This window comes from Anser brachyrhynchus (assembly GCF_964034855.1).
Source record: "Anser brachyrhynchus genome assembly, chromosome: 1".
NCBI classification, from domain to species: domain Eukaryota; kingdom Metazoa; phylum Chordata; class Aves; order Anseriformes; family Anatidae; genus Anser; species Anser brachyrhynchus.
In genome coordinates this window covers 65,499,213-65,512,094 of record NC_137694.1, presented here as the reverse complement: position 1 = coordinate 65,512,094, position 12,882 = coordinate 65,499,213, and the positions used below count along the sequence as shown (strand labels likewise).

General features: G+C 44.2%; 1 protein-coding gene across 14 annotated transcripts in view; it reads right to left on the bottom strand.

Moving 5' to 3' along the window:
* Window positions 1-2,986: 2,986 nt before the first annotated feature.
* Window positions 2,987-12,882, bottom strand: part of ERC1 (ELKS/RAB6-interacting/CAST family member 1) — a 308,860-nt gene continuing 298,964 nt past the window's right edge. For all 14 annotated transcript variants that reach the window (XR_013944890.1, XR_013944891.1, XR_013944892.1 and 11 more), the window contains one exon: window positions 2,987-10,013. Coding sequence is in view for 10 of the 14 variants with exons in the window: in XM_080576070.1 (XP_080432196.1) it covers window positions 9,876-10,013 (138 nt within the window). In the remaining 4 variants the exon portion in view is untranslated. The remainder of the gene's footprint in view (window positions 10,014-12,882) is intronic.

Here is a 12,882-nt window from a genome sequence, read left to right as displayed (position 1 = left end):
TATGCAGCTGTATATATATATATATATATACACACTATCATACAGATGTACACAGATACACAGAGATGCATGCACACATGCACGTCAATGCATTGAGCTACAGATGACACGCTGTTTAAAGCTAAAAACAGTTTCTATGTGTTATATAACTGAGTTTAAGTGCGTTCATATACATTCCAAGACTTGTGGTTCTCCAAATGGTGCGCCGTTACAGAAAATGAAGGGTTTACTCAAGCTGAACAAAAATCCTTTTAGGAGGGGCTCTGGGCTAGGGCAGCAACCCTTCCTTTTTCCCAACGCAGAAAGAAACCGAGTGACTTAACTTGCCTTGTCACAAGGTTTGCGTTCGTAGATGTTCCAGGAGCTGAATTCCCATGAAAAGAGCAACACGCAAAGGGGCTGTGGATCCTGGGCCTAAATATTTAACTTCTTGGTGACTCATCCAGAACAGTCCCAATGTTTGCAATTGTAACCCTTTGGTAAATGTGACTGGTCACGGATTTAAAAACACATGGATTTAAAGCCCACACCCACAGAATCACTTGCTATAACCCTACTGCTACACCCTTGCTGGTCCTGACTGGCCCACACTGACATGACAGATCACCAGTACATTCAGGAATGGAGTCTACCAACAGAAGATATTTGGCTCTGTTTGCTTGACAAGGAATTGTTGTTCACAGTTATTTTTATTATATGCAGCTAAAATGTATCTGGTTTTCTGGAGCATGCTCCCTTTCTTCAGTTTGAGGGCCTTCAGAGACGGTTAAGGGAGGATTTTGGCCATTTGCCGAAGAGTTCCAAACACCCTGAAGCCCAGTGAGAAGAGCAGCTACTTGATATCTCAAAGCCCTGCTCTAAAGGTCACTTGCCATATGCAGATCACCTCATTAGCGCAGGCAATTAGTTTGCAATTACTGTTTTGGGTAATCCTGTGCACGCGCAGTCCAGCTGATGCGTCCCTACAGCATCACTCTGCAGCAGCAAAAAGCATCTACACAGCACAACTGCAGCTGACCCCGTCGGAAACAGGAGATCCTAAATACATTGCCCTTCCCAGCTGCTCGCTGCTGTGGCTTCAGCAGTTTCCCTGAGCAGTGTAATTTAGAAATGAGATGGGGCAAGTGTCACACTCGCCAGGAAGACGCATGCATGGGGATGTGAGAGGCCGGTTAGCAAGGAGGGGAGCCCCTCCTTCCCTGTAACCCACCTTTACAATGCCCACCAAGCAAGAGAGGAAAACATTGCGAACTTCTGTGTGTTTGGTCACAGGGCTGACCATTTTCCGTCTTCACTGCAGCCTTGCCTGTTTTTTGTCACAGTGACAGCAGTCAACACGGACAATTTTATTCAGATGCCTCGTTGCGTTTTACTGCAGAATACATGAACTGTAACCTGATAACGCACAAAAGGGATTTGGCATCTTCACTTTGTAGCGTGAACAATGTTATTGTTACGGGCCATCCAAGATATGAGTCAGCCTGTGGGGATATGGTGGTGTGGCCCATGGAGCAGCCCGGGCCCTGCAAGTCCTGCCTTGGGCCTGCTCTCCGCTGCTGGTGGCACCACCCTCACCTTCTGCTTGTCCTCCTGCTGGATGGGAGGAGCCCCTCAGAAACAGCACCAGGAGCGCTTGCAGGCTTGCCAGCTCTCCCACTGTACAGCAATCGGTTAAATTTATGTGGCATGTGGTTTCGTTCAGCTGATCTGGGCTCTGCTGCGAAAGCCAGGCACACCCTGGCCTGACTGGAATTGTGAACCCCCTTCCCAGCCAGACACTTAAGTGAACATTAAGCAGACTAGGCACCGAAAGGCCGATGGACTCTTCCTTTCAAAGCTCCTGAGACCCTTAATCCCCGTGTATCCTTTTTCCACACGCAGCTTTGTGCATTTGATTGAAGAGCAAGTGATTGAGATCCAATTAGCAGCGGGAAGGGACCCTGCAGGCGCTGGGACCAGGACGCTTTTTCCTGTCACATGCGAGGTCACTCCAATGGAAGGAGCAAGCTGGGACCTTAAGAGCCCCTTGAAATGATAAATGTAGTGCGAGCAGAAGGGACAAGGCCAGCGGAAAATCCCAGAGAACAATCTGCTGCATGGATAGACAAAAGGGGGAAGGAACGGAGAGGCTTTAAAAGAGAAATTAATTGGAAAGTGTCCTGACGTGGGGAAGTCTTGTCTCCCTGGGCTTTGGGATAGCTGCAGAGAATCTGGTGGAGTGTGTTTAAAATGGACATTGTTCTACTGCTGGGACCTGGTGTTGCAATGCTATTCTCTTTAGAACAGTTAAGAAATGCCAGAAAAATGAGATTTTACAGTGACATTACTCAGGCAATCTCCTGTGTCCTCAAAATGCAGCTGGAAGCTGGACACTGGGTTGAATTTGTTTCCTCCAGTGCTGCAGGGGTGCACAGGCCACCTCAGGTGACAAAGCTGCAACTCTCCAGTAGTGGCTGGTGCTGTGGGGACAGGACCCACCTTCAGGTTTCTTGTGAAGCACGCTGCTGCATAAGACAGCCTTGCTGGCCTTTGCACAGCAAGTCTTTCCAAGCTCATTACTCCATACGACGTGATCCTGAAATTGGCTCAATGCTGGATGTACATCTGGGATTCAGTCACTCATTAGCAACGTTGAAGTCACATTTGTTTGGAAAACAGGCGAGAGACAAAGAGAACAGCTCACTTATCTCCACTTACCTGGCCCATGAGCTCCCAGGGTATTTGGGACACCCCTTTGTTGATGCTTGCTCACATTTACCTTGCAGCAGCCCCTCTATGCCCACCCATACTGCCAGGTGCAGGGGGGAGCCAAGCCCCCCAGCAGGGTTGCCCCAGATCTGGGGCAGCAGATCCGACCCCGAGCCTGCTCTCGAGGAACAGCCACGCAGCTGCCCAGACCTCCTGCATGACCACCGATCCTCGCCGTGCAGGGAGGGTACCAAGCAAAATGCACCGAGATTCACTGAAATGAAGACATGGCACAGAATTTTTAAATAATTTTATAATTTCCTGATGAACTTAGTCTGTGAATAAAAAAAGAAGAAAAAATGAACAAAGTGTTTATATTATCAAGGCAAAGTTGAATATAACACATTTTCTTTGCAGTTTCATTATCCTGTCAGTAACATGACTCCAGCGATAAAACACATACAAGTTGAAGGCAGCGTGCACACTTGCATCACGGACATCAATGTCTCCCGCTGCTGTTATTTCAAAAAGGAATTCAAGTACACTAGATCCCATATCCAAAGCCTGTCTCCCCCTCCACTAAAGTGCAACACGTCTCTTCCAAAGCAAACGAGGGACACAAATCTGCAGACTGGATGGAGCATCCCACAGCTTTTTCAGTCCTTGGGGCAATCCTCCAGATTGCCTCCCCCCAAACACACACTTTGTGAACCAGAACCTGGTGTGTGGCCCTCATCATTTACTGTCTTGGAGGGAAACAGCAATGTGCTATTGTAGTGGGCTTGGAGCGGCATGTTAGACTAGCACAGGAGTTATTCCCCTGTTCATGGTCCCATTTGATTCATCCTCCTTCAGACTCTGAGCAGATAAAGGCATTCGCCACCCAAACCTCCCCAGATATACTGTAACAAGCATCTCAGAAAGGGCCACGTGCAGCCAGCTGCCCCTGAGCAGGCACAGAGGACAGGGCATGTCCCAAGCACTGCCAAATGAAACGCAAGGGGTGGCCGCGCTTCATGAGGACTGAGGCTTGGCCATGTCCATGCACAGCTGGCAAGGTGGGGGAGATTAAAGGAACGAGGCCTACTTTTAAAATTTGGCTTCAAATTTGGATTTTAGATGATAACTACATTTCATAATAAAAGAGACTACACATGACTGATGAAGAGATCAAAGTTTTTGTCAGTCCAAACGGAAAAAATAATGTTTTGAGCAATAAAACCAGACAAGCATTTAGAACCCAAGGCAGAAAAATCTACTTAAAAGCAAAATCAATTTATTTGACTTTCAGGATCCAAACTGGATGTGCAAAATGAGGACAAATAGCAGATGATAATTAAATTTGAAAGAAAAAAAAATAATTTAATGAAGTTCTTTACCTAGTATCATAGGCAAAGCAATTTGTGTTGGTTTTTTGTTTGTTTGTTTACATTACATGCCAGTTTATCCTCACATTGTTCCTTCTAGGTCTGAGGTAACCACAGCAGAAGGCAGCTGCTAGTCCTTTAATGTAACGTAAACTGCTGTGGATATGCGGTCATTACTGGACACAAGGAGATACAAGTCTGAAAATGGGCCTACGCGCCACTCGTAACTATTCCAGCCAATCTGCACTTGCATGTGTCCCTGGCATTTACAGGTGCAATCCAGAAGACCGTGAAAATTTGGCCAAAGTGTCTGATCCATTTACATCAATGGTTCATATTTTAAGGGACACCCGATGTAGGAGACTGTTACTAGAAAAGACTGATTTCCAAAATACTCCTTCATTCTGCCCATTTCTGTATTACACGTGTAGCATGTACAGTATAAAACTGGGAAAGCAGGAGTTTACAATACAGGGTTCGTAACATTTTCAAAGAGGCCAAGCTCTCCTGGACCTCAAAAGCCTGCAAAAGGCCACCGGTTATAATTATAAGCCCACAAATCCTTTTCCGTACAATCCTGAGAGAAGGAGTCAAGGCTTTGTTGCTTCTGTACTTGAATTCCTTTTGATGAAGTTTATTTTTTATATATTTTTAAAACACATCTTTTTCGGTTCTACTACTATCTTTTTTAATCCGACAACAGACACACATTGTTGGTAACTGCCCCAGCCTTAGGACCACACAGACAATATCGACAAGCAGAAAACAAAACAGGAGAAAACACCCCTGAAAAAGTCAGGAGAGATACTGATGACAGGGTTACAGCACTCACCACACACACTGGAAAAAGTCAGGATTTCTGTGTTTATGCTTTTGACACTAAAAAGTTTCAAAACAGTTTTTCTTTTTCTTTTTTTTCTTTTTTTTTAATAGTCAGTGGACACAGCCATTTTGTTCAGAAGGATTTGCTGATGTGTAAGGTTCCTCCCGTATATGTGGAAAAAAACAATTAAAAACATTATTTTGCTTAAAAATCCCCCCAGACACTCGTTTTCCTCACCGCGCTGACAAGACTGATTGGCGGGGCTGCTCTCGCCAGCGGTGGCCGCCCAGGCCGCCCTTCGCCTGACCCTTCCACCCCACCAGCTTCACTGGGGCAGTGTTAGTTATCCATTGCCTTCTGCTTCCTCCCCGATTCCCCGTTTCAGTGCAGACGTTGAGCTGAGTAGAGGCTTCCTTTAATGTCAGATGCCTTGATTGTACTATTTCCCTTTTTATTTCATTAGTGTCATTGAGAAATACATATGTTATTTTATGTAGTGAAATTTTTGCTTTACAATGGTATCAGCACAAGGCTCTTCACATTCTTTGTAAAGAGCCCTTCAGTGGCATTGATTGGCAATTAGTACAGGAGTGGGGACTCAACCCTGTTAACCTTTTATCAGTTGCAGAAATTTCCCAACAAATTGAGCATTAGCAGCAGAATGGGTGGAATTAGAGGGCAAATGAAAATAGGTGCCCCTTTGGTTCAAAAAACAGGGTTGTGTGTACAAGCTTATGACATTAATGCTCCCTTGTGCAAAATACTGAGAGCCACAAAGTACCAGCAAATCTGATAGAGAAGGTGTATTCCAGCAGTGCAACTGGAAACTGCAACAAACAATCTTGTGCATCGCATGACCTTCGCCTTCCATCCCCTGGACTTGGCAAAAATCGGATACTCCAGAGAGAGTTTGGCATTTTCTAGAGGGATAGCTGGTTAAAGGCAGTCAAAATGAAAGAGAATACCAGAAGCTTAGAGTTTCACTTGGGAGCCCTCCAGTCAATTCTTCTTCCAATCACAAATAGTGCTAATGTTCTCACACTGCAACTCTAGTGTTATAATGTCCTTTTAGTGTTTTAAATGAGGCTTGATTCAGAGGAAAATATGTACTTGGGCTCATGGATATCATCAACATCATGGTTGGGGTGTCAGCTTTTACACTGTACATGGGCTTCAGGCTTGAGTTATTTTTTAGCCAAACACAGCTAAAATTACCTATTTAATTTTCTACAGAGAGCTTCTCAAGGCCTTACATCTCTGTTTCTCTACAAATGACAGCTTGCAAGAAAAAAAAAATCAAAGCAATCAGGACTTTCACAACTCCCACAGCAAATGGAAGTTCACAGAAGAGAAGAAGAACAAGCAAGTTTCCTCAGGCACACTGGGAACTGGATGGGGGCCCATGAAGCAGGAAGGGCCCCCGAATTTCCCAGAAGTGCTGCAGTGTAGGACTGTTGTGCTAGGAAACTGTCTGCATCTCCCTGGCTGCTGACACCCGGATAGCAGATTTTAAAGGAGCTGGGGAGGGTTAGGCAACTGGATGAACATCATGGTATATGCACACATATGGCCCTTCTGCATGTGCCTGATATGCAATTTCTTGATGGATTGCAATAACCAAATCCATTAATTACCCTAAGGCCAGCGGTGTGGCACTCCATACAAGCAAAAGGAAAAGCTTTCACTGGTCACGCTCAACAGTGACCAGCAGCATCTCCCAAATCCCATAGTTCCCCAAGCTATTCACTGTGACAAGATCTCTATCTACACAGGATCAGAGAGATTATCTGAAATAGTTCAATGGAGATCAAGTCGGATCAAGTCTGTTCCCAAATGAGATCTGCTCTCTCCCTGAAAGCACTTTACTGAGGTCTAAGATCAATGTTTAAGATGGTAAGTCTAGAAGCCCCAGAAGATAACAGTAGTTAACGAGAAAACTTACAAAGGCCCAATAATCCAGATGGGAAGAACAGCAGGTGTGTGGCTTGCAGATAAAGACCAAATGGCCAGTGTGAAAACTAGCCAGGCTTGACAAATCCTTTCAGGGATGAAGCTGGGAGATGTGTAAACAGTGAGATTCACCCGGTTTCAGATGCATGGGTCCTAAACATGCCGTCACGACAGCAACATGCTTTTTGCTGAGGTACTTTCCAACCTAGAAACAGCCTCAGGCTGTCAGCTGAGTTAAGGATGCAAAAGAACCAGCACTGAAACTGGGAGCTTTCCTGTGATGTACGGGCAACGCAGCAAACAAATGCAATTGAAATAACAGCCAGAAATGACCACCCCTTGCTCCCATCCCCTCCCCCTTCCCCTGCAGCAGAAACGCTATCAAGGAACATCTCAGTAAGAGGTTTACAAGCAGGAGTCATTTGAACCATCGATAAGGGAAATTCCACAGCTTCTCACAGAGGAAGGATTGTTTTACAGCAGGGAACCAGGGCAGCTGGAGATTTGACCATATAAGTTAATGAGATAGTCAGGAGTGGTGGTGGTGGTGTGATGATGTTAGGCTGATGGCCCTGATGGTTTTACAGGCAGCATTAAATTCCTGGAGTGAGTAATTAGGGGTGATGAAGAAAAAGCAAGAGGAAAGATTTCAAAACAACTGCTCCTATCAAAACGTGCTGACTCAAATAATAGGACCAAAGGGGTGGTTCTGGTATGAGGCATGGCTCAGTGGTATGTACAGTCACTGTCTACATACCTTCCGGTATTTCCCCCTTGCAAACATTCAGGTTCCCATTACTCTCCTGTTCCACGAGAAAAAGAAAAGCTTTGGGACACAGGCTGTTACTACACTGAGAACTAAAGCTACATGTCCCGATTTGCAAAGCGCTGGCAGTTCAAAACACAGAAAAGGCGTGAACCACCTCTTCTTTGGAGACTTAGATATTTCTTCCCAGCAGACACCATGGTTATGGATACATTGCTTCTTTAGAATCATTACAGCAGAATGAATTTGGGTGTGATTTATTTCAATATAATCTATAGGTATATAAGTTTTCAGTTTTGCCCAGTTTTCAGTGGTTGAAAAGAAGATAGGGTACAGCTTCACTTATTCAAACTTTTGCTGGTCTCCTTTCTATTAGAAGCAATCAACCAGTCACTTCTAAGTATAAAAATACGGTGTGAAGCACCTACAGGGGAGCTGTGCCATGGATTTGAAAGACATAAGAAATGCAGTTTTTCTGAACGGGTTTGAAACATTTTACTTTGCGTAGCAGTTTAGCGCTTAAGCTCAAAATAAAGTAAGTCATGGAATTAAACTGAGGGCTCTGAATGGGAGGTTTACTGAGAGAGATTATGAATGCTATAATCAGCTGATGTTTCTAAAACTTGTAAAATCTGTTAGAGTTACAGCAATGGCCGCAGGAGTCAGAGGGTTCATAATTAGCTGGTGACTAGAAAGCCAAGATCTCATCCACTGCTGTGTTGATATTTGGTCTCCTTTCCCCCTCCCCTTGTTCTCTAAAGTAATATGAGAAAGCCCAAGGAGAATACCTCCTTTAAGGAGTATGCAGGGACTTGTTAAAGGGTTCTGTCCTGCAGATGCCCTCAGAAACACATAACCATTGGCAACTAGGAGAAAAAACATGTCTTCCCTTTAATGCAGAGTCCAAGAATGAATGTGAAAGTCCTACCCATAAAACAGGATTCTGATTTGCTACCATAATGACAAATTGACCTGCTATTTCAGGTCATATTACCTATCAGCAGGGGCTTTAATGAGTGTCAAAGATGGCTGGGAGCAAGAGTAAGGCCTCTCATATACATATAAGAATTGCACTGGTTTAGCTAAAGCTGTGATTTTATACCTATCTACTCAGCGGGGTGCCAACCCCAACAGAGATGCTCCTCTTTATAAGAAGGGGTTATTGCTCTGAATTCAAACTCATTCTTTGTCAACCTAAGCTAAACCGAAATAAATTAAATTATAATTATAGTAAGAACTATGTTACCAATTTACCTAAATTAGTTATAAAATTATACTTCTAAGCTAAATGATGCAATCTGCTCATGTACAAAATGCCTGAAACTATTCCGATGGCAGCTAGTGTTCACAAACCTGTGGCCTGAAAAATTAGCAATGGTCAAACTATACAAGTTAAACCTGGGAGCTGACCTGTTGACCACACCTGCTTGAACGGAGAGAGCTCTCTATAAAATAAGAACTTAAGAGGTACAGACCTATGATGAGAAACTTCAGCTGAAAAAAAAAACAAAAACTGAGAAGCCAACAGATGAAAACAGTTATCTGAAAATATGCCCCACTCAGCATTTCAGAGTCAAATCAGTGAACAATAAAAATCAGAGTTAAGTAAACAGAAAGTACCAGTATGCCTACCTTGTTTCCCAGCTGCTAGACGAAGCAACTAACAGGACCAAATAGGGAAACTTTCCTTTCCTCTCCTCTCTCTGTTATTTAAGAACATAAGAAGTATTGAGACAGGCAGTGAGACCTGAGCTAGCTAGCTGATACTGGCCAATTGTGAGCCATAAACAGAGCACACTCAGGTTTAGGTTTTAGCACTATGAAATTGAGGCTTTCAGCTTTTATGAAAAAAAAAAAAAAAAACAAAAAGAAAAAAGAAGCAATAAATGAATGAAGGGCAAAGGCTACCCTTCTGCAACCTCATGGAGAACTAGAGCTGCTTGCATTCAGTGGATCCCCTCTTCTTTGCTCAGGAGACTTGGAAGAGCTCTGCTTAGCTGCATCCAAAAGTCACAATACCATCAACAAAGTCAGTGGGGAATTGGATGCTAAAGTAGAAAGGCAGTGAGAAGCTGAACACAAGCATGATTGATTAATCACAGACTGGAAGAACCTAGAGAGCATGTAGTTTTGAGTTTTTTTTTTTTGCTTTTGTTTTCCTTGTAAAAGGTGCACCAGAAGTTTCTATTCCATTTTCTGTCTTTCATACTCCTCTCATGGCTCCTTGGACTGACTGGGCTTGGCCACTGGTGTGCTGCTCCAGCAGGGCCAGCGGCCGAGGTCATGATGACTCCTCAAGTGCATTGACGACTTGCTCCAGGATGTCAGGGCAGTGATCGGCTATCTGCTGTAAGATGGCATTGGCAAACTCCTGCAGCTCTGCGCTTTCCTTCTCGCCCTTTTCTAACTCGTCACGAAGCTGCAAGAAACACACAGAGCTGCGATCATTCTCTACTATTAAACATGTTCACTGTATAACAAGTCCTGCCCAGCAGGCTCAGCTCCAAGCTAAAATGCCAGCTTTAGAAAGGCAGCTAGCAGAGTGCTCCACACTGGGCACTTCCAGGATTGACACCTTCCCTTGGTGACTCCATCATCAGCCTGCAGACACTGGGCAAGTTCTCCTCTCTTTTTGTCACTTTTTCCAGTCTGCGGGACCAGATTTGTGACCTTCCCAGTAAAGGCCATGTCAACACGGGAAAAGTGGCTTACCTACTCCCAAATAGATTGTTTTATGATAAATATTAGAAAACCTTCCTCTGCAGAATGGTTTTTTTTTTTTCTGAAAGCAACTGTATTCCACAAAAAATACAGTATTTTGCTAGTATATTAAAATAGTTTGACTTTTATTCATGAATAACAGGATGCAATTACTTAGGAATTACTTCCTACATGACATCAGTAGAAATGTTACATAACTATATGAAATACACGCAGTGACAACCAGAATTCTAACTTGTCTGTGGAAATAATCACTTTCAGATATGGTGCCTCCTCACTCAGCCATAAGGTTACCATACAGAATTGTGGTGGAGCATACATATTTGTTGTTTACTAACTACAAACTTCCTATTGGATTATTCTTTGTTCAGAGTAGTTGGCTCAGAATGAGACATGAAACTTCAAAACTTCATCTTATTCGCTCTTTGTATCATCTACAAACTATTTGTCCAACAAATGGTGTTACAAACCACACCACACAACACGCTGGAGTTTATGTGAACATAGTTTTTAGCTCTGAATCTAATGGCACTGCCAGAATTAGGGGCCCACAGCCTTAGCAAAGAGCAGGAAACATCTGCCTTCAGTAACCTGTTTATCTGACCAGCAATTGATAAAGCCCATGCTGGCCTGCAAACTGTGCAGAAGAATCCCAAGTAAAGCTGTAATTTGTGCAAGCATTAAGGGATTACTGTAGTCACAATGGTCTGAGGGTCTAACAGAACAAGGAGAAGCAGCATCTCTTACTAGACCAGACGATACTGTTAAAGAGATTGGATAAGCTTTCAAGTATACAGCTTTTTCGTATACCATATTGCAAAAAGCCTGCTCTGTTTTATCAGTGGTATTACTTCTTCTAATTCATTCTCTATAAATATAAGACAAGCATATTTGTAGCAGGTACATATACTTGGATTGGGCTCTGAAGTTCATTGCAAGCTTTTGCATTTAAAGGTCTTTGTCGTTTTGAGCAGCTGTAGTGATTAGCTTATCAGGTTTTGAACCTTCATTTAAATTTGATTTTTTATAATATTACCCTTAAGCCCTCTAACACTTCTTATTCTTAAGTTATTAATATTTGTATTGGAACTCTACGGTGTTCATATGTGACACGGAAAGAATGTCACACTGGAATTTCTCATCTGTGAAGGGATACCTGCTCACCAGCATATTTTGTACTTCTTTAACACTGATTGTTGTAGGTTTTAACAAGGAACAATGGTCAGGCAGCAGGACAACAGATCAGTTTACCTCAGTAACAGTGCAATGCAGGGGGAAAGGTTACATTTCTACAGCTAAAATTCTGTTCAGATAGATTTCTGCTTAGTGGTGGTATCAAGGAAAGATTGATACGTTGTTACGGGAAGAAATACTGCCTATAACCAAACAGCCTAAGAATGACTATAGAATAAATACAAATGCTTTTTAGGGAAGCTATAGTATACACTTCTATAGACAAAAGTGAGAGAAAGGAAATTAAAAGGGCAGGCCAGCTCCACTACTCCCTTTACTAGGCAGGGTAGCATATAGTAAATTATTTGGGCTTTGCGTGCTGAATGTTAGTTTAATGTGCTCTTATGTGCCTTGTTCCTACTGGCTGCCGTACTCACAGAACAGCTATATGAATCTGAGAGGGGCTTATGCCAAGAATCACAACGCAAAAGCAACCCGATCCTGCTCCACAGAATGACATGAGCCGGGGAAGGGGGGAAACGAGCGGGAGGGGAGCACGCAGGGCTCTGTGAGGGCTCTCGGGGGAGCAGGGAGGGAATCCAGCAGGAACCCATCACGGCTCGGGAACGGCACGCTGCGGTTCTGCGATTAGCCTGGTTCCAGCAGCCTGGCAGAGTTATTAGTCGGAAACCTGCAATGGATGGCTAAGCTTAGGAGAGGTCCACTCAGCAAGCAGGATTGAAAGAGCTGGCACGGCCCGCCAGGAGCGGTGCTGCACGTGAGAAGCCAGGAGATGTGGTCTGAGGAGCTACGTCCCGAGTCTCTGGTTGCTCAGTCTAGTGAAACGCCAGTAGCTCACGTGGCCCCAGAAACAGCAGCCTACAAACCACCTACTGCTGGGAAATTCATGGGGCTGGTTTCAATATGAGACCCTGAGGCACGGCTTCCTTGGCTTCTGGGGCCAGAGCAAAGATTTCAGTGCCATTCATCAGAAGGGTGGAAGGTCGTGGAGGCTAGGGGAGACAGAGAGCAATGGGAGAAGAAGCAAATGATGTCATTCTCCTTTTCTTTATCCGTCCCCTTGCAGGAGCCTGTTCTGGGCTCTCGAGTCACCAGCGGAGGACCAGGAGAGGGCAGTGTTAGCAGGGAAAGCACAGCCCGGGCTCCCCATGGGCCATGCTCCACCACCTTCTGAGCAGAGATCTGTCCTCCAGGTACACCAGCCAAACCTTCCACGTTAAGACTCCAAGAAAGGACAACAAAATGTAAAACATCAACAGAACTTAAAAGTACCTCGGTGAGATTAACCTTCAGAAGTGAAAGGAGGTTGGTGGGCAAGGGAGAATCCTGTCGGAGTACGGCAAAGTCAGTGACTTGTCAGTTTCTTGTTGTAC